At 37.1% G+C, this 21,333-nt stretch overlaps 1 protein-coding gene across 1 annotated transcript in view; it reads right to left on the reverse strand.

The window, feature by feature from the left end:
- DNAH7 (dynein axonemal heavy chain 7) overlaps positions 1-21,333 on the reverse strand; it is a 275,667-nt gene that overhangs the window by 231,207 nt on the left and 23,127 nt on the right. Inside the window, exons 3-8 of the mRNA XM_047773110.1 lie at positions 18,817-18,925; positions 17,652-17,799; positions 8,125-8,212; positions 6,521-6,701; positions 4,731-4,806; positions 3,338-3,463 (exon numbers count right to left, since the gene is read on the reverse strand). Coding sequence (XP_047629066.1) covers positions 3,338-3,463; positions 4,731-4,806; positions 6,521-6,701; positions 8,125-8,212; positions 17,652-17,799; positions 18,817-18,925 — 728 coding nt within the window. The remainder of the gene's footprint in view (positions 1-3,337; positions 3,464-4,730; positions 4,807-6,520; positions 6,702-8,124; positions 8,213-17,651; positions 17,800-18,816; positions 18,926-21,333) is intronic.

Raw genomic sequence — 21,333 nt, forward strand, 5'->3', positions numbered from 1 at the left:
CAATAAAGAACCTTAAAATCTCTATCATTCCCTACAATTCCCTACATGTAGGCTAATTTCCCAGAAGTGAGATTTTGGATTCAAATGTAAGTATTTATAATTTGTAGTTTTGATAGATGTGACTGGATTCCTCTCAAAAGGGTTGCCCCTTTCTCCAAACTTCACTAGTAATGTGTGATGACAACATTTTGGAATTTCGTTGAGTCTTATGGGAAATAGAATATCTTGTTGTAGTTTTAATCTATTTCCATTTCTCTTATTACAAGTTAGGTTAAGTATCCTTTAAATACGTTTAAGAGTAATTTAAGTTGCATCATCTCTAAGTACTGTACAGGAAGTGAATCCAAAGTGTTCTAGTAATATTTTCCTGAGCTCACCTTGGTCAAATCATGAATTCCACTTTATTTTTTAAGATGAGTTTTACTTTCTTATACATACTCCCATTATATTCAACTGTTGAGTTTTACTTTCTCAGACAAAATCCCATTATAGTAAACTACTGTAATTTATATCCCATGAAAATTTCAAACTCATATATACACTGTATATAAATGTTCTACATATACTATTTTCAAGTAAAAATACCTTTATGCTATGCAAATTGTGACTGCATTAAAATGCCATCTCTGACATTAAGTGGGTTCTGTGAGCATAAATACTGAATGGCCTGAATTTGCACATTTCTGTTTAGAGAGCACTCCTTTAGGTTTCCGCATTCAAGCATTGTAGAGTCATTCAGATGATTTGTTGCACATCCATACTCCAACCCTATAGCAATGTCCTATATTTTCAAGAGCTGCTGAGGTTCAGGGCGAATGACTGTTAACCGAGTAAGGATGCGCCATGTGTTCCATGCTGGCTTCGACAGAGAGAGGAAGCACTAGTGACTGCCCACCCTGCTCTTAATATTCGCCTAGAGAGTTAAAACGACTTATGCTGGCGAAGGCAACATTGGGAATTGGTGGGGCTCTCTTCTTACCCCCAGACTGCAAATCTTCTCTCTCATTTCTTTATCCTGGGAGCTCTGAGGTTTGCTTCACCTGCTGCAACCAAAACCCTAACCCTAGACACTCATTTTGGACACATCCACCATTTACTGTTTCCTCATCTCAGCTTTGTTACTTTTCCTTCTTCCCCTCTCTCCTTTCATTTTCTTGTCTCTTGCCTCCTGACATTGCACAACAAAGTCTAGCCCTTTAAGGACAATACTAGGCAATGATGCCTGGCCTCCAATGTCCAGGCCAGTGTGTTCTGATGTTTTGGAAATCAAATGTACTACTACATGTAAACACCCTTTTTGAAAATGACATGCTATACTGTATGACCTCACCACTGCATGCAAAATAAGATCGTGGGCCTTGTCAGGGACAGGAATTTGAGCTCCAACACCCAAAAGAAAAGAAATGAGAAAAGCCTGGGGCCAAGAGATGGCCTCTTCCTATTCCTATAAGACAAATTCAAGAAGACAAAGAAATCCACATGATAAAATAGAAAGTTGAAAGAATTCTAGCAGTAAATAATCTGAACGCCGCAGTATATATATCTGTGATATATATATACACGAGTGTATGGATATACATATATATTTGGCTACATGAAAAAATGTGGGAAGATAACCCCGCTAATGGTTACCATGTCTTTGGCAGGGTTAGTGGAATGAAAGGCAGGTATAAGGAAAAGAAAGGCCCAGTTGGTAGGAGTCAGGCCAAAACGAAACAAAAACTGCACTTAAAAAGTATATATGATCACATTTGCGTAATCATATGTAACTACATACATATCTGTATAAAAAATTAAATTAAAATTTGTTGAGCAATAACAAAAAGGGAGAGAGGGATGATGTGAGGGGGGATCTTTAGACAGTGCAAACCCACATTCATCTCACAGGTGGGACCGGAGAGCCTCTGACCAGAGGGTGGCAGAGCTGGGTCAAGCTGAGGATCCTTGGCTTCCTGGGGGAGGTGGATTAGCAGGATGAGGATTAGGTGCTCCTGTGCATCAAGGATCCAACTGTGAAAGGAGCTCAGAGAAGTCAATATGGGAGGCCCCCTAGTGTATGTCCTGGGTACTTCCTATTGTGTAACACACAAAGCTCTTAGTCTTCCCAGTGCTGGCGTGCAGGTGGCCAGAAAATGTGCTCGTTATTGTGTCTTTAGGACAATACCAGCAGACAAGACCTAGGAGACCCTGGATGGAGAGCAGCTTGCACCTAAACCAGGGTTGCAGCTGGCCGGGGGGCGGGAGGGAGTGAGAAAAGACTTACAGACCACCTTGGAGACCCTGGTATCATCTCCTCTATCATGAGACAAGGGCCCATCCAGATTTTGAGGGGCCTGGTGAGAGGCCTTCTTTAAGAAAAATAGTGTAGGGAGTTCCCGTCGTGGCGCAGTGGTTAACGAATCCGACTAGGAAGCATGAGGTTGCGGGTTCAGTCCCTGCCCTTGCTCAGTGGGTTGACGATCCGGCGTTGCCGTGAGCTGTGGTGTAGGTCGCAGACGCGGCTCGGATCCCGAGTTGCTGTGGGTCTGGCGTAGGCCGGTGGCTACAGCTCCAACTCGACCCCTAGCCTGGGAACCTCCATATGCCGCGGGAGCGGCCCAAGAAATAGCAAAAAGACAAAAAAAAAAAAAAGAGAGAGATTAAATTGTAGTTTCTAAAAAAAAAAAAGAAAAGAAAAATAATGTAAATCCATATACTCCTGGATATTTTGTAAACACCTATGGCCACATGTACTCATTGCTAGGCTGCCCCTCAGTGTTTCGGAAGGGGTGGCACAAGGGAGGGAATATGAAGCTGGAGCTTCTAAATTGGGAGGCAATCTGTCCTCAGCCCCAGGGCCCAGGTCTTTAACTCCACAGCGCCCACCAGTGTTCACATCCAGCTCTGCACTGTTCACACCTTGACAGCACCAACAAGGTGATGCATGACCCACCCACCACCCCCACTGACACCTAGACACTTCCCCTCATGCCATTCACATGGGCACCATTTCCTGAGGTTTCTAAACAATGCAGATAATTGTAGTAGCTAATGTTCTGTGGGGTTTAAAACAAGGCAGAGCACCTCAGCCCCTTAACTGTGATTACCCCTTCAAGTATTCATGGTAATCTGGTGGTGGTAGGGGTGGGGATTGGACTAGAGAGAGTGCCCACCCTCATTTTTTCACTCTATATACTTCTACTTAAAATCATGTTTAAATACTTGGGTTAAATGTGTAACTATTTTAAAAATGTGTAGTTAAAATAGTAAAAGAAATAATTCAGCTGTAATAACTTTCATCACTCTTACAGAAACAAACAAAAAACAAAAACATCTCAGTAAGGCCAGAAATACTTACTTAAAAGTACTGTGCCACAAATCTAGCACAGCCAACATTGTAGGGTTCATTGCATTCAAGTGATCCCTAATATAACTGCTTGCAGCTAAAAAAGATTTTCTCCAAGGTTTTGGAAGAATTTTCATTCTGAAAGCAAGGAGTAAATATTCAGTTATCATCTTTAAAAATCAAAAAGTATTTTTTTATAATCAAAACACCTTTTTGAGTAATAATGGTTTAATTTTAATAAAAATTACCCTCATGATAACAAAACATGCAATTATATTTTAAAATACATAAAAATCATATTCATATAATTTCTAACACATATAAAATGAGATTTAAATTTTTATCATGTAAGGCTTTTTTTTCTCTAAATACTTGATCTGATTGAATCCACAAATAACTAATAATGATCAAATAGAAACAGTAGCCAACTGTGTTTCATATACATCTTGAAAGATATTTTTAAAGGAAACATTTAAAAGTTTTATGTCCCTATTATTTTTAAAACATTGTAAGAACATAGTCCAACCTGGAAATCTTAAACTTCCCCTCTGAATGTGGAAATGTCACTTAGAAAATCACAAATACCAACATTCTTATTTATTCTGTAACTCCTCTGACTTGAATAATTATCTTTTCTATGCTAAGGATGTGTCATCTTTATCTTTCACTGTATATTTAAACATTTACACATTATGCTTATAATTTTTTTAACTCTCATTGATTTTAAACACTTAGTCTTGTTTTAATGCATAGTAAGTTTAATTCAGCTTTTTGTTTGGGGCCAAACTACCTTTACACTTAACAAAAAGAACAAAGTAAAAGGAAGGTGGTAACTTAATCATATAAATATAAATTCCATTCTTCAAACAACTTTAAGAGATTTATTCCTAAAGGCTAATTATTCTAGGGAAAATGTATAGCAAGTAGATTTTCCCATTACGTGTCCTATATTTTAATCCATGTAATAAAGTGAAAAATATTCTACATGGGCATATTTTCTGCAATGTTCCCAGTGTGTTTGGGGGTCTTCAAATTGCCATCAAGCTTTCAAGTCCCTGTCATATCTGAAGCCTGTGCTTGGAGCTGTGGTGATACGAAGATCTACATCAAGTTCTTTGACTGAGCACCTCATGTCTTGAGCACCTCATGTCTTTACCACCTAGGGGTCCATCTGTCAATGTGTCTGTTTGCCTCCCCACCTATCTTGCAATTTGTAAACATTAACATGTTGGGGCTTAAATACATAAATAAATGTGTGTTAGATGATGACTATACAACTAATTGTTCATACTAAGTACACAAATTATAAACACATATATGAGAAAATATAACCAGTGTATAAATATATACACATACACAGAACTGGTCAAAAAATCATTATTCTTAGAGAAACTTGATTGCTTACTCAACACGATGGGGTGGAAGTTCTTCACCTTTTTTATCATCTTCTTTTTCTCTAGGATCTTTTAAAACAAAATCAACTAAAAAAAATTGAAAAGTTCTGATAAGTAACCTCACAGTAATAACAGTTTGTTTCCAAGCAATTGCAAAATTAATTCCTTTAAAAGTGTTTAAGTCTTGTAGCAACATGAGCCCTTTGTGCATTTATGAACACAAGAAATTTTTTAAAATTTGATGAGAAAGTCTCTGGTCGTCTGTGTCTTTGACAATATATGTACCCTTTCTTAACAATGTCCTTATTCTTTCATTTGAAAATAATTGCTTTTGAGATTAATTTTCCTTTATAGCTGTTCCACCAAAAGTAGTTCTTGTTGAACTGAAGGTCAGCAGCACAGACTAGCAGATTTTTCCCCTTCACTAAGGAAAGATACACATTGCTTTCTTGTTCTCTTAAATTGCTTAAGAGTGTAAAACAATCTTGTTATGAAGTCAGTCAAAGTGAGCTACTTTTGTTTCTGTGGTCTTTAATTCAGTTAATTTTCTTGCCTTTCTTGGAATATGATCTTTCTAAAATGCAAATACATTATTACCTCTTTGCTTAAAATCTGTCAGTGGCTCTCCCTTACCTTCACATGCTTAAGGCAAATAAGACCCTTAATATTCTGTCCCCTTCCTCGAACGCACCCTCCACTTTAGCCATCAGAACAGCTTGCAAGCCTGGAAGAGCCTTTCATGCATGTCTGCCATCATTCACGCCATTTTCTAGGCCATGCATGTTCCCTAGTACATGTTCATCCTTTACAAGTCAGTTCAGGTGCTCCTGGGTCCTGCCCTAAGAAGTCAAGCATGACTTCTTTTCCCTTAGAACATATTCTCTCTTTCTCTTCTCATTGCACTTGCTACTCTGCTTTATAATTTACTGATTTGTCCACGCCCTCTTTACACCATGAACTCTTTAATGGCAAGGAATTGGTTCTTTAAGTTACTAAGACACTCAATAGGAGTCTTAAATGGAATGAATGCCGCCCTCCTCGAAGGGTACCCAGAAAACTCCAAAGCACTATGATTTCTCCAACTTTGAATACAGCATCAATTATACCAGGCTTACTATCACAACCAATTGGAGAACTTTTTTAAAAGCATAGATTTAGAAGACCTGCCTCAAGAGATTTTAATTCAGATAGGTCCAGAAATGAGTATTTTTAAAATTATTCTGATGATTAGTCAGTCTTAGAGTCTATTGGTCTATACACAAGTCAGCAAAATTTTATGTAAAGGGCAAGATTGCAAGTATTTTCAACTTTGTGAGCCACAAAATCTCTATCACAACTACTCAACAATCTCTTATAGCTCAAAAGCAGCTATAGACAATATGTAAATGAGTGTATAGGCTGTGTTCCAATAAAACTTTATTAACAACAATGGGAAGTGGGCCAGGTTGGGCCTGCGAGCCGTAGTTTGCCAACCCTTGGTCCATGGCAATGATTCTGTAAATAATTACATTCTAGTTCATGATATCAGTAATATTAACATTCTCTAATTAACATTCTCTAATTTTCTTCAGTTAGGTCTGTTGAGGAGATATATCCCTAAAAATAAAGACTGCTTTTAAAACTGTTTGCTATACTTTATTAATGAAATTTGCCTGAGATGTTAAGCAATAACAGTAACACGAGAAACAGCATAACTCATACAATAAATAATTTCAAGTATAGGTATTAACTTTAAATTTTTAAAAATTTATCTTTAGAAAGACACATTCAAATAAGAAAGCAAAGAGAAATACTGATTTACCTATGGATTTTTTTACACTAAGAAGATAATCTTCTCTCATTTCATCAGATAATACATGTATGCTGTTAGTGAGGACTTTCAGATGTTGAGGGACTAAATTCAATACATGCTCCAGCCAAGAATCTTCCATTGGGGCTACGTGGTCTGTATCAATTCCATGATGGATATAATAGTAATATCTCTACACAAAGGAGATGGAGAAACAGAGATGGGTTTAGTATGTAAGCATTTACCAAAAATAAAACTACTGAGCAAAATTAAAGTAACAAAGTATTTACAAATCATATAAATTTATTTTGTTCAATCCATGTTGGCATTACTGGAGAGCTCCAAAAATTTAAAAACTTTCATGAAAATTAAAGCTCTTTATTTATAACTCCACTCTAAAACATAAAGTTACATTATCAAATATATGATGCACTAAATAGAACCCATGTGGAAGTAGAATTTTGTGTTCTATAAAGGTGTGAAAATCTGGTATGTTAGTTTTTGTCCTTTGTAATTATAAGCAGATTTTAAAAGCTATAACTGAATCAGTATTCCTATACAGTAATCTCAGAAATATTATACAACAAGATTTAGGAAATTTCCAACTGGCCTATTACTATTCCATACCAAAATTTGCAGATGTTGTTAGATATGTGCACAAAAAATTTAAGACATGATAGTACTTCTCTAACAATGGACATTTAACTTCAATGTATTTTCACAAGTGTTTACATGTCATTTATTAGAAAAAAAATTTAAACATTAAAATACTTTCAAATTGGAGTTCCTGCTATGGCACAGCAGATTAAGGATCTGGTGTTGCCACAGGTGCAGCATAGATCAAAGCTATGGCTTGGATTCAGTCCCTAGCCTGGGAACTTATATATACTGGGAGAGCCCCCCCAAAAAAAATTAAAATTAAAAAATGCTTTCAAATTAGCAATGCTAAAGTCTTTGCTATTTATTTTTTTAAAAATATATATTTGGGGAGTTCCTATTATGGCTCAGCCGGTTACAAACCCGACTAGTATCCATGAGGATGCAGGTTCGGTCCCTGGCCTCATTCGGTGGGTTAAGGATATGGCGTTGCCGTGAGCTATGTTGTAGGTCTCAGACATGGTTCAGATCCTGCATTGCTGTGGCTGTAGTGAAGGCCAGAAGCTGCAGCTCCAATTAGACACCTTGCCCGAGAACTTCCATATGCCATAGGTGCAGCCCTAAAAGCAATACATACACACATACATAAAAAAAATTCTATATTTGAAATATTTGAAGAATTACTTTTTCTTAAGTTAATATATTTTGTAAGGTATATATTATAAAATTAAGACAATTTCTCCTAAAACAACAAAGACATGAAAGAGCTACACATGACTCTGGCTAGCTTTAACATAGGTACAGGTAGAGTGAGCATTTTCTGACTGTGGTCTTAGGTGACAAGAGGGAGAATGATTTCCTCCATTAATCCAATAGAGCAATTTTATAGAACTTCATATTTGCTGCTACAACCACACAGTTCCCTAAGGAAGGAGCACAGAATAATCTCAAAAGTATAAAAGCATCTTCAAGTGCTTCCTTTACTTTGCATTATACTGACAAAAGAAATTGCTCATTACCAAGACGTCCTTCTCTATCACAGAAGAGGTCATTTTTGGAAGTGTGCTTTCATCAGAAGTAGCTGAGTCTAAGACAGCATCTTGTTGCCTAAAAAAATGATAAACACACTATTCAAATATGTATAAAGGGCAGTTAGAACATAAATCAATGGATATAAAAATATCAGATTGTCTTCCATAAAATCCTAAGGAAAAATGCATTGTTAAACATTTAAAAAATAGTAAACAAATTTATTTGTTAACTTATTCCTCCCTGAATACTTCCTCTTTATTCATAGAAGTGATTTGAAGGATTTAATTCAAAGGGCACATCCTTTTTGATGGGCTTTATTCAATCTTCCTCACTGCTCTGAAATCAAGCTTTCTTTTTTTCTTGGATCTTATAAGAATATTCTTGAATTATTTGTAACGCATGTATGGTTATTTATAAATATGAGGTTTAAAAGAGCAGCGATGAGAAAGCCTTTAAATGTAGTTTTGCCAAAGATACAGATACATTCTTCAAAAGACCACTTCTTGGACTTCTAGAGACACATGTTAAACATTAGCAACAAGTGACATAGAAGCTCGTAGGCACCCATGTATTTATTACTGGCTATCTGTTCATATAATACTATTTTATTTACAGCTATAATTCAATTCAAAACCTCTACCAGACATGAGCCATGTTTTGTGACTTTCTCTTGGGCTGCAATGTGTAGAAAGTCACAGATCACATCTTCAGAAAAATCCAGTTGTTCTGAGATAGTTTTAACCTCTTTATCAGTGAAGGTCTAGTGCTCTAGACACAACTTCATCTGGGACAGATACAAGTGAGTGATGCTGTGTAATAAAATACTTCTTCCCACTAACTGTCCAGTGAGTGGGAGCTGGAGGGTTATGGAACATCTGTATGAGAGAGAATATGAAGTAGGTACTCAGAATGGAACTTCTGAATTATTTCGTCTTTTGCAAATCCAGGCATCCAATATTTTGTGAACTTCGCACTTACTCTTTGGACCAGAGAAAACAGTTAAGGCCATGTTTCAGTTTATGTAAGTACCTAGTAGGTGCTCAGTAAACATTTATCAAGTGAGGGAATAAGAGTATGAAGGGAATGGTGGGAGATCTTTAAGATTTTCTGTGATTGGAAAGAGAAGGGTTAACTACAAAAGCAATCTCCCTATTTTGGTGATTGCACAGTAGAAAGGTACAAATGACAGGAACATACCTCAGGAATCAGGATGTCTGGGTTCAGATTCAGCCACTGTAAAAGTATATGATCCTAATAACTGGGTTCTCGTTAATTTTTTTTTAATGGCAGAAATGCTTATCTAATCTACCTGGCAAAACCCTGAGACTCAAACTTCATCCTCTGTGTGAATAACTTGGGCCTAGAAGGAAGCAGCAAGGTCAGGATAGGTGAGGAGGAAGATGTCGGGGCCCGTCAGAGAGGCTGTAGAAGTTCTTGCAGCCAGAATGAAGATCCTTTCAGCTCTAAAACTCTATGATGACCATTTTGTGGCCACAGGCAAAGATGCTCTTCATTGGGAACAATAACAGAAGATTTTTATTGATCACTCGGTCAGGCTCTAGATAGTTTCACATATGTTATCTCTAATTCTCACACTTATTGTTATGAGACAATGACATAATTATCCCTATTGCACAGATGAAGCAACAATGTCAGAAAGATTAAATGACTTTCCCTTTATCATGTCCTTAATTAATACTAAAACAAGGATTCGTCTATCCATATGTGCTTCCAAACTGCTGTGCTTTTTCAAACAAACAACATTCCATGCAGATACAAAACAATCAACGCTGGAGACACCTTACCTAGTTAAAAGGAAAATATGATGTACTTTGTTTTTCAAAAATCAAAGAATCATATTGATATTGTTCTCTATTAAATCATTAGAGATTTTTGGTTAAGGTGATAACATAAACATCCCTTTTTTTCAAGCTTCTCTGTGAAAATAGTAATTAAGTGATTTTAACCCATGATTGTGAAGCAACTAGTGGGTCATCAGCTGAGGAGATATTTCAACAAATTTTTGGAACATGAAAAAATGACAGAGAAGCTGAAACAGCTGAAAACACCACAGCCCATAACTCATGCAAGAAGTAAACCAATCTGCTCAGAAGACCTGTATGTATCTGCGATCTCACAGTCAGCAAGTACCAAGGGAGGAAAGGAGTAGGAAGGCTGAAAGCAAGGAAGTTCTCTGAATGACTTAATGCCAGCAAGTTAGACAACTTCAATGAAAAGAATACTTTCTCGAAAGACAAAAAAAGTTTCAAACATAACTCAAGAAGAAATAGAAACTATGAATAAAGCTTTATCAAGTAAACTAATTGAGTAAGTAATAATCTTTCCACAAAGAAAAGCTCAGGTCCAGATGGCCTCACTAATAAATTATCAAACACAAGGAAGAAATACTACCAATTCTACACAAATTCTTTCAGAAAACAGAGGAGGGAGAACACTTCCCAACTCATTTTATGAGGCCAGTAGTGCCCTGATACTAAAGCCAGCCAAAGACATCCCAGGATTAGTACAGGGAATTATATCCAGTCTCTTGGGATAAACTATGGTGGAAGTTTACATAAGAAAAAGAATCTGGGAGTTCCCATAGTGGCGCAGTGGTTAACGAATCCGACTAGGAACCATGAGGTTGCGGGTTCGGTCCCTGCCCTTGCTCAGTGGGTTGACGATCCGGCGTTGCCGTGAGCTGTGGTGTAGGTTGCAGACGCGGCTCGGATCCCGCGTTGCTGTGGCTCTGGCGCAGGCCAGTGGCTACAGCTCCGGTTCTACCCCTAGCCTGGGAACCTCCATATGCCGCGGGAGCGGCCCAAATAAATAGCAAAAAGACAAAAAAAAAAAAAAGAGAGAGAATCTGGAATGGATGGGTAATGGGATCCTACTGTACAGCACAAGGAAATTCATGTGATTGGGTCACTTCGTTGTACAATAGAGCTTGATAAAACACTGTAAATCAACTATACTTAGCTAATAACAGAAGAGAAAAAAAAGTATATATATGTATGACTGAGTCATTCTGCTGTACAGCAGAAATTGGCACAACATTGTAAATCAACTATACTCTAATAAAAAATTAGAAAAGTACAGACCCACATCATTCAGTAATACGGACTTGAAGATCCTTAAAAGTAACAAATCCAGCAACATATAGAAAGGATTATACATAATGACTAAATGGGAGGGATGCAAATTTTTTTTAACATTGCTAAAGAAACAATTTAGGAATTCCCGTTGTGGCGCAGTGGTTAACAAATCCAACTAGGAACCATGCGGTTGCGGGTTCGATCCCTGGCCTTGCTCGGTGGGTTAAAGATCTGGCATTGCTGTGAGTTGTGGTGTAGGTTGCAGGCGCGGCTCGGCTTCCGCGTTGCTGTGGCTATGGCGTAGGCCGGCGGCTATGGCTCCAATTCGACCCCTAGCCTGGGAACCTCCATATGCTGCAGAAGCGGCTCAAGAAAAGGCAAAAAGACCAAAAAAAAAAAAAAAAAGAATTTAGACTGAAAATAAATGAGTAAAATTCTAAAAAAAAAATAGAAAGAAAAAAGAAACAATTTAAACATAATTTGCTTTAATTGAAAAGCAATTAATATATCAAAAGAGGACAAAAATCAAATGATCTCAATGGACATCAAAAAAGCATTTAACAAAAATTCAGCATCCATTTATGATAAAACTTCTCATCAAACTAGGATAAGAAGGTAACTTCCTTAATCTAATAAAGAGTATTTAGAAAACCTACTACTAACATCCTACATAAATGTGAAAGACCCAATGCTTTTCCCCTAAGACTGGAAATTTCACTGTCAGCAATTCTACTCAGCAATGTACTGAAGGACCGAACAAGCGCAAAATGGAAAAAGAAATGAAAAGCATCTAAATTGAAACAAAAACATATGTAAACTATGCTTGCAGATAACATGACTGAAACATAGGAAATTTTAAGGAATCTTAGAATCTAGAACCTCCAGAACTAGTAAGCAAGTTTAGTAAGGTCTTAGGATATAAAATTAACAAGCAAAAACCGGTTGATTTTTCTATAACTGGTAAAGAGCAATCAGAAAATGAAATTAAATAATTTTACTTACATCAAAAAGAAAAATGAAATTTTTTAAAGTCTAAAACTTGTACATTAAAAATATAAGGTGCTCCTAAGAGCAATTAAACAAAATCTAAGTTAATGGAGAGAAATAACATGTTCATGGACTGAAGGGCTGAAATTATTTAAGTGGCAATTCTTTCAAAATTGAGCTATAGACTTAATGTATCACCTATTGCATCTCAGTAAGCATTTTTCTTATGCAGAAACTGACAGGCTAATCTTAAAATGTATATGGAAACACAAGACTTAGAATAGCCAAAACAATTTTGAAAAAGAATAATAAATGTTGTGGACTTATATGCCCCAATTAAACTTTCTATAAAGCTACAGTGATCAAGATAACATAATTACTATGTAAATATAGATTATATAAATATAGATCAATGGAACAGAAATAGAACACTATGTAGAGTGAAATGATTTTCTACAGAGATGCCAAGGTAGTTCAATGAGAACTGTCTTTGCAACAAATGGGGGTGAATATTTGGATATCTATAGGCAAAAAAACAAGCCTCATACCACAGACATATCATTGACATAAATCATAAAACTCGAGCCAAGCTGAAATTTCTAAGAAAACATAGAGAAAGCATTTATGCTCTTGTGATAAGAAAAGGTTCTTAGACATGACTCCAAAAGCATGAACAATAAAAAAAGTTGATAAATTGTTTCATCGAAATTTAAAACTTTTGCTTTTCAAAAAAATACCATTAAGGAAATTGAAAAATCAGCCATAGAGTAGGAGGAAATATTTGCAAAAGATATTTATGATAAAGGACTTGCATAGAAAATAAAGAACTCTTACAATGCAATAAGACAAAAAACAACCCAATAAAAGGGATGGGCAAAAGACTTAAGTAGACACTTCCACTTCCACAAAGAAATTATGTGAATGCCAAACAACTACAAAAACGATGCCCACGATTATTAGTCATTAGGGACACATAAACTAAAGCCATGATAAGATACAGCACACTTGAATGGCTAGAAGAGCAAAAGACAATGTGGACAAGAATGTGGAAAAACCAGAAACTTGTCTATACATTGCTTGTGGGGATGTAAAATGGTACTATGATTTGAAAAACAGTTTAGGAATGTCTTAAAAATTTAAACATACACCTACTACACAACCCAGAATTTCTATAACTAGGTAACTACCAAGGAGAAATGAAAGCCTATGTCTACAAAAAGACGTGCATGCAAAGCTCACAGTAGCGTCATTCATAATAGCCCTGGCCAAGAAACAAGATGAATGGATTTCAAAAACATATATACTATATGATTCTGTTTATATCAAACTTTAGAAAAAATGAAGCCATAGAGACAGAAAGCAGATCAATGATTGCCTGGGGCACCCACAGTAGAGAGGATTAATTGAAATGGGCCTAGGGAATTTTGTGGATGACAGAAGTATTCTAAAACTAGATTTTGGTAAAGTTGTGCAACTGAAGAGATTTACTAAAATTCAGGAGTTCCCACCATGGCTCAGCAGTAATGAACATGACTAGTATCCATGAGCTTGCGGGTTCAATTCCTGGCCTTGGTCAGTGGGTTAAGGATTTGGAGTGGCTGTGAGCTGTGGTGTAGGTCACAGACATGGGTCATTTCCCATGTTGCTGTGGCTGTGGTGTAGGCCGGTGGCTACAGCTCTGATTAGACCCCTAGCCTGGGTACTTCCATATGCTGCAGATGTGGCCCTAAAAAGACAAAAAAAAAAAAAGATTAAAATTCATTCAATTGTACATTTAATGTGGGTGGATTTAAAGTTATGTAAATTATCTCAATAAAGTTGTGTTTCTTAAAGCCTAGGTAGAAAGCTTTGAAAATAAAAAGCTAAAAAAAGAAAAAGGAAGACAGCTGACAGTACACACACACACACTGCAAAGTAATAACAAAGCCACATAGGCTTCTCATAAAAAATAATACATGTCTTCATGTGGCTGTAGATAATGACACTGCAGTGCATGACTGAAATCTGCTACAAGAGAACTTAAGCTTCTCTTTTTTTATTATTATTAAAGTATAGTTGATTTACCATCTTGTGCCAATAGAATTTAAGGTTCTTAACAACAAAAAAGGTAAATGTGTGAGGTGATGGGTGTGTTAATTTGATGGTAGAAATCCTTTCACAATGTATATTAAATAATCACATTGTACCCTTTAAATATATTATAACTTTATTTGTCAATAAAGCTGGATAAAATGGTTAATATTTTTCAATCTGATATCTTTCAGATTTAAAAGGAAAAAACTATTATCCTTTAACTTTGTAGCCAGCATAGTCATTAATTCAAGAGTAAGGGCAAAATAGTAGAGACTTTTAGTAGAGATGAAAGTCTCAAGTTTACTCTCCACACATCCTCACTGAAAGAACTACTTAGGGATGGAACTTCAGCAAAATAGAAAATGAACACAGAAGCGAAGAATGGAATGCAAAGAACAATTTTCTAGGAAATAGGAAAACATGTTAGTAAATCTATGTAAGTGTTAAAAAAAAGAGTATAAGGAATTTAAGGACCTAGTAGAACTAAAATATTACAGAAATATTGGAAGGAATAAATAATGATCATATGAAAAATGCAAAGGAAAGTTCAGAGCCAAGGTAAGCATCCCAAGGTCCTTTCATGTTACTCATGGGGAAGATAAATCAAATGAATTTTAAACTTTAAAAAATATAAATTACAATCTATGGCTATAAATGCAAGGCTAGCCACTAAAAGAATAAAAGTATGTGTGACAGCGTTTAAGCCAACAAGAATAAAGGGAGAAGATATAAAATTTAATTCAACAGAAAGCATAAAAAAGAAAAAATAAATAAGCAAAGGCAACATATGGTAAATAGAAAACACAAAATAAATTGTTGGAAGTTAAGCCCACATGTGTAAAAATACCAACTATAAAAAGAGATTAAACATGCTATTGAAATATAAAAGGTCTGAGATTGAGTTTTAATTAGTCCATCCATGTTGTATTTATTAAAGGCATAACTAAAAAGTGGCATAAATGGTTTAAAAAGAAACTTCTCTTTCTTATAGCACAGCAGCAAAGACAATCTGAAAAACTCCCCAGTTTCATTCTATAAATACTGGATAATATGTCTCAGAGCTCCTTTGAACACAAAGCTGAGCTTGCAAGAGAAAGGGGAAATACTCAGGAGAGAAAAAATGGAATGATAAGGCAGAGCAACAGCAAACCCCTCAAGCTACAGCTGCCATTGTGGGGCAGTTAGGCCCAGTTAGGTCAGGACATGATTCTGCAGCTCAGAGTGAAATGGAAAATTCAAATCTAAACATGCATGAAGATGAAACCCGAGATGGGCTTTTATCTGCAACCACAGGAAGACCAAACATGACAGGCTCAGGAAAGTTGTGTCAAGATCATCTGTCCTGGCCAGAATACTGGGGAGAGAAAAAGTTGCTTCTAATGATTTGTAAACAGAGGCCTTCTCACCCATGGCTTGGGGTGTTGATTTTACAGTTTTGCGGTCTGGGAGTGCTTAATTAAAGAAAGTGACGGAAGTGAACCAAGCTGGTCATGTCTAGCGGTGCCTGGCCAAAGCAACTCAAACCCTCTTGCAGAGGCAAATACACAGATCTAACTGCACAGAATCTTCACAAATCAAGATGCGCATCTGGCCAGTAAGATATCATGTGGGCAGAGTAAAACGGGGCTTTGTGGGTGAGTGACTTACAGAATTCTGTTTACAGATGGCAGTGAGTGTGCCTTGGGAGTCACAACAAAAGAAAGAGACTACTGAGCAACTAGCACCACGCTGTGAAAAAAAACAAGCAAAGAGGAACTGGCAACTTGCTTTTGCACTGCCTTCCATAAAGAGATCTGCAGCTCATACTGGGCAAGCCCTGCCCTATTCATATGGCTGATCATTTCACCTTTCATACCCAAGAAAGCCCATAATGCCAGGAAAGTGATCCCATTACCTGAGTAGACAAGATGGGGGTAAAACTGCCCCCAAGTGTTCTACCACTACCATGCCTACAACCAGCACTCCTAGACACTCCACTCTCAACCAATATCAAGTATTAACATTTGCACCTGATGGAAAAAATTTTCACGTATTGAGGTAGTGGAAAGTCATTCTGGCTTATAGATGATTTGACTTGAACTTCATACTAACCAGAACTGTCTTGAAAGGCATGTCTTATGGCCTTTCAAACATACATTATACATCTGTTTTAACCATTAAAGGAAACACTGCCTTTAAAAATCTAAATGGAGTAACTGCGGTTCAGGCATTTGAAATGGAGCCATTGTCGATGTGGTTTCAGATGTGTTACAGTATCCCTGAGAACCTGAATTTTCTGAACTGCACCAGCATCCAGGACACCACCGGCTGAGCTCAAAACAGTATCCGTCAGCAGCTGCTAGCTTCTATCTTATGGTCTTAAGTCTCCCCTTGTAACTATCCAACCATTTTGGACCTCAATTAATCCTTATTTAACAAGCACACTTCCTTCTCACCAGAGTCAATTATAATCCTTGATAAACAACTCTTTTTTTTTTTTTTTTGTCTTTTTGCTATTTCTTGGGCCGCTCCCGTGGCATATGGAGACTCCCAGGCTAGGGGTAGAACCGGAGCTGTAGCCACTGGCCTGCGCCAGAGCCACAGCAACGCGGGATCCGAGCCACGTCTGCAACCTACACCACAGCTCAAGGCAACGCTGGATCCTTAACCCGCTGAGCAAGGGCAGGGACCGAACCCGCAACCTCATGGTTCCTAGTCGGATGCGTCAACCACTGAGCCATGACGGGAACTCCAACAACTCTTGAAACTAACTGTTAACCTTGCCTTTAGAGCCTCCCCCATTTTGTAGTTCAGTGGAACACAATTCAAGTGCTCCTTTAACCTGTCTCCCCCAGACTATAGCCTTTAGTTTGGCTCAAATAAAACTCTTTCCTATTCCTACGATAGATTTTTTTTCTTTTTAGGACCACACTCATGGCATGTTGAAGTTTCTGGGCTAGGGATCGAATCAGAGCTGTAGCTCCTGGCCTACACCACAGCCACAGCAACATTGGATTCAAGTTGCATCTATGACCTATGTATACCACAGCTCACAGCAACACCAGATCCTTAAGCCACTGAGCGAGACTAGGGATCAAACCCACATCCTCATGGATACTAGTCAAGTTCTTAACCCACTCAGCCACAACAAGAACTCCTATTAGAGATATTTTTATTATTTCCATCAACATACCTTTTCAGCTCATGATATTTAAAAGTGAGACACCTTAATAGAGTTAAACTCAATTTTTCATTTATTTATACCCTGACTTCATTCCAACAAGGCTTTCAGGTATCCTTAAAGGTATGTAGAATTCTTATGTTTTTAGATTAAAAGTTCCAGCAAGGGTAACACACACTGGTTAGCATATAAAACTTACATAATAACATTAACAAGAGTGCTTCTAAAGTTCTCTCGTCCTTTATGTGGAGATTTGCTCTTTGTTTTGGAAGTAGAAGGTCCAGCTTGACTCTCATCAGTTTGATCGGCTAATTTGCCCTTTTTTCCAAAGTATTGTATGTATTCAGCTGGAATTTTAAGAAAGCAAAACTAAGTCATCTAATAAATGAGCTAAACGATTTATGTGGTTAGAATAAAATGCTAAAGCACTTTTTAAGAAAAAAAAAAAACCTACTTTCTTTTAAGTTCTCAAGTAACAATAAGCATAATTTACTTTCTTTCACTATCAGGAAGTTAAACTACTCTTGTTTTATCTCATCATAATAAAAACCTTCATTTCAAGAATGTTCATTATTTTACATTTTGATTAATATGCTACTAAACTCAAATTTTCAATTACATTTGCATAGAACCTTCTCAAAATGAATAAAAATTATTATAAAAACAGAATATATAACTATTTCAGAAAATTTAAAGAACCATGATGAAAAACTCAATATTTAATGTGACCAATTTGATAACTCAAAATAAAATATATTAATATGACTAATTTAGAAGTAATGTTTACAACATATTAAAATCCCTTTTAGAAAAAACTTTAGGAGTTCTCGTCGTGGCTCAGTGGTTAACGAATCTGACCAGGAACCATGAGGTTGCAGGTTCGATCCCTGGCCTTGCTCAGTGGGTTAAGGATCCGGCGTTGCTGTGAGCTGTGGTGTAGGCTACAGACGCGGCTCAGATCTCAAGTTGCTGTTGGCTCTGGCGTAGGCCGGCAGCTATAGCTCCGATTAGACCCCTAGCCTGGGAACCTCCATATGCCACGGGAGCGGCCCAAGAAATGGCAAAAAGACCAAAAAAAAAAAAAAAAAAGGAAAAAGAAAAAACTTTAGTCTTTGATGCAGAGGAAAATTTGAACACAATAAATCAAAATTTTATTATAAACATCTCAATTCCTAAAATATCAGTTTTTATAGCATTTACAACAGCCTGAAATTATGAACTAGACTAAATTGCTTTCTGAGAGGAAAAATATTTGGGGTAAATTTTTCTACTCAACATAAAGATTTCAATGTTATAATTTCACTACTCAAACTAAATGTTACATGAATTTTTCTAAGTCTAAGTTGGTATATTAAAGTTCTTACCATAAGACTGTTCATTTTTAATACTAAACTGCTCTGGAATATCATCATCCTGCTTTACATTCAAATGGAATGATGGAGCTGTCTGCTGCCACTGGGGCTTCGTACTCACCTGAAATATGAAATTGAAATATCATTAACCAAACAAGATCAGGAAAAAAAGCTTTTTTCATAAAATGCATGAGAATGTCTAAACACAGACATTTTCTCAAACAAATTAGGACATTTGGAAAGAAGGCACAAACACCCAATATTAAATCTTATTCAAGTCTGCGAATGGCATTGCGTGTGGACATTTGGGAGGCATTACCAAAGGCTCTGTTGCTGTTTGCTGTGGGAGCCCGTTACCTGACACTGGAGTGTTGGTTGCAGAGAGTTTACTCACCCCCAGATACTGGCAAGTGATTTGCATGCTTTCTATTTTAACGAGGGGCACTCTTGGCTGGGCTCCAATGCTAATAAGTTCCCCTTATTCCAGTTCCAAAGGATTTTCCTGTTCTCGCGCTTCAGCAGCTCAAGATTACCCTTGAAACTCACAAATTCATTCCATCATTTAAAGCAGGGATCATAAATTCTTATACTTACATGATCTGGGCAGGAGTCATAGAAGAGGGAGGAAGGCTAGTGATGATAGCTACTTGGCACTCAGCTTCAGTGCTAAGAAACAGAGGATGCTGGGGACTTTGGCTGATGGGAGAAATCCCATGTCTCCTCAAAAGGTAAAAACTAATTAGCTCAAGCCAATTATTTCAATACCAAAACAGAGACCCACTGTTGCTAGAACCTATGGCCCTTCAATAAACCTGGATGAGTGGAATTTAAGGTAAAATGTACATATTTTTAAACACTGACAATTGGATCTGTGTCCTTCTTTCACGTCAAGAACAACTCGATCACCCGTGCTTATAATGGCTTCCAGTTTTACTCTCCCCAATCTTTTACTCCTACATTCAAAATAAACTACCTGCACACAAGTGCTTTTATTCAGGCTCTTCTTTCACAGGAAAGCAAGCTAAGTCAATTAATAAGTTCATGCTTTTCCATCTGGCTGCCTGCTTTTCCATTTTTCCACATTCATCTTGCTCCATTAAGGAGATTTGTGAGAGAGCTATGAGCAAGGTGTACACTAAGTGTGGGAGCCACTAGCACTGGGTCACCCTCGATTTCAACAAGGATCACCACCAGAAGCAAAAGGCCCTGTAATAAAAATAACTCTAGGTCTTAACTGAGGCTTGAAAATTTTTCCTTTTTCATATTCTTTTCCACTATGGTTTATTACAGAATAGTGGATATAGTTACTTGTGTTTTTTGTTTTTGTTTGTTTTTGTCTTTAGGGCCACCCCTGTGGCTTCCAAGCTAGGGGCTGAAGTGGAGCTGCAGCTGTCAGCTTACGCCATAGCCATAGTAATGCAGGATCCAAGCCGTAACTGTGACCTACACCACAGCTCACAGCAACACCAGATCCTTAACCCACTGGGTGAGACTGGGGATCAAACCTGCATTCTCACGGATACAAGCCGAGTTCTTAAGCTGCTGAGCCACAACACGAATTCCAGTTCCCTGTGTTATACAGTAGGACATTGTTGTTTATATATTTATAAACATTGTTGTTTATGTGCATAAATATATAAACAATGTATATATATATACATACACATTATAGTTTGTCTCTACTAATCCCAAATTCTTAATTTATTACCCCCACCCCCTTTCCTCTCTGGTAGCCAAAAGTTTGTTTTCTGTGACTGTGAGTCTGTTTCTGGGTTTGTAAATAATTTTATTTGTATCATTTTTTAGATTCCACAATTAAGCGATAAGATATTTGTCTTTCTCTTTCTGACTTACTTCACTTAGTATGATAATCTCTAGGTCCATCCATGTTGCCTCAAATGGCCTTAGTTAATTATTTTTTATGGCTAAAGTGTATTCCATTGTGTGTGTGGACATTTTCTTTATCTGTTCATCTGTCGATGGACATTTAGGTTGCTTCCAAGTCTTGGATATTGTAAATGGTACTGCAGTGGATGTAGAGGTGTATCTATCTTTTCAAATTAGAGTTTTATCTGGTTATATGCTCAGGAGTGGCATTGCTGGATCACATGGAAACACGTATTTTTAGTTTTTTGGGGTTTTTTTTAGCATCTTAGTCTTTATTTTTTAATTTAATTTTATTGGAGTATAATTGATTTACAATGTTGTATTTGTTTCAGGTGTATACCAAAGTGAATCAATCACACAAATATATCAATTCATATTTTTAGGTGGTTTTGTTTGTTTGTTTTGTCTTCTGCCTTTTTTTTTTTTTTTTTTTTTTTTTAGGGCCGCACCTATGGCATATGGAGGTTCCCAGGCTAGGGGTTGAATTAGAGCTGTAGCCACCAGCCTATGCCACAGTCACAGCAACACAGGATCTGAGCCACATCTGCGACCTACACCACAGCTCACGGCAATGCCAGACCCTTAACCCACTGAGCAAGGCCAGGGATTGAACCTGCAACCTCCTGGTTCCTAGTTGGATTC

Source organism: Phacochoerus africanus, chromosome 3, assembly GCF_016906955.1.
Source record: "Phacochoerus africanus isolate WHEZ1 chromosome 3, ROS_Pafr_v1, whole genome shotgun sequence".
NCBI classification, from domain to species: domain Eukaryota; kingdom Metazoa; phylum Chordata; class Mammalia; order Artiodactyla; family Suidae; genus Phacochoerus; species Phacochoerus africanus.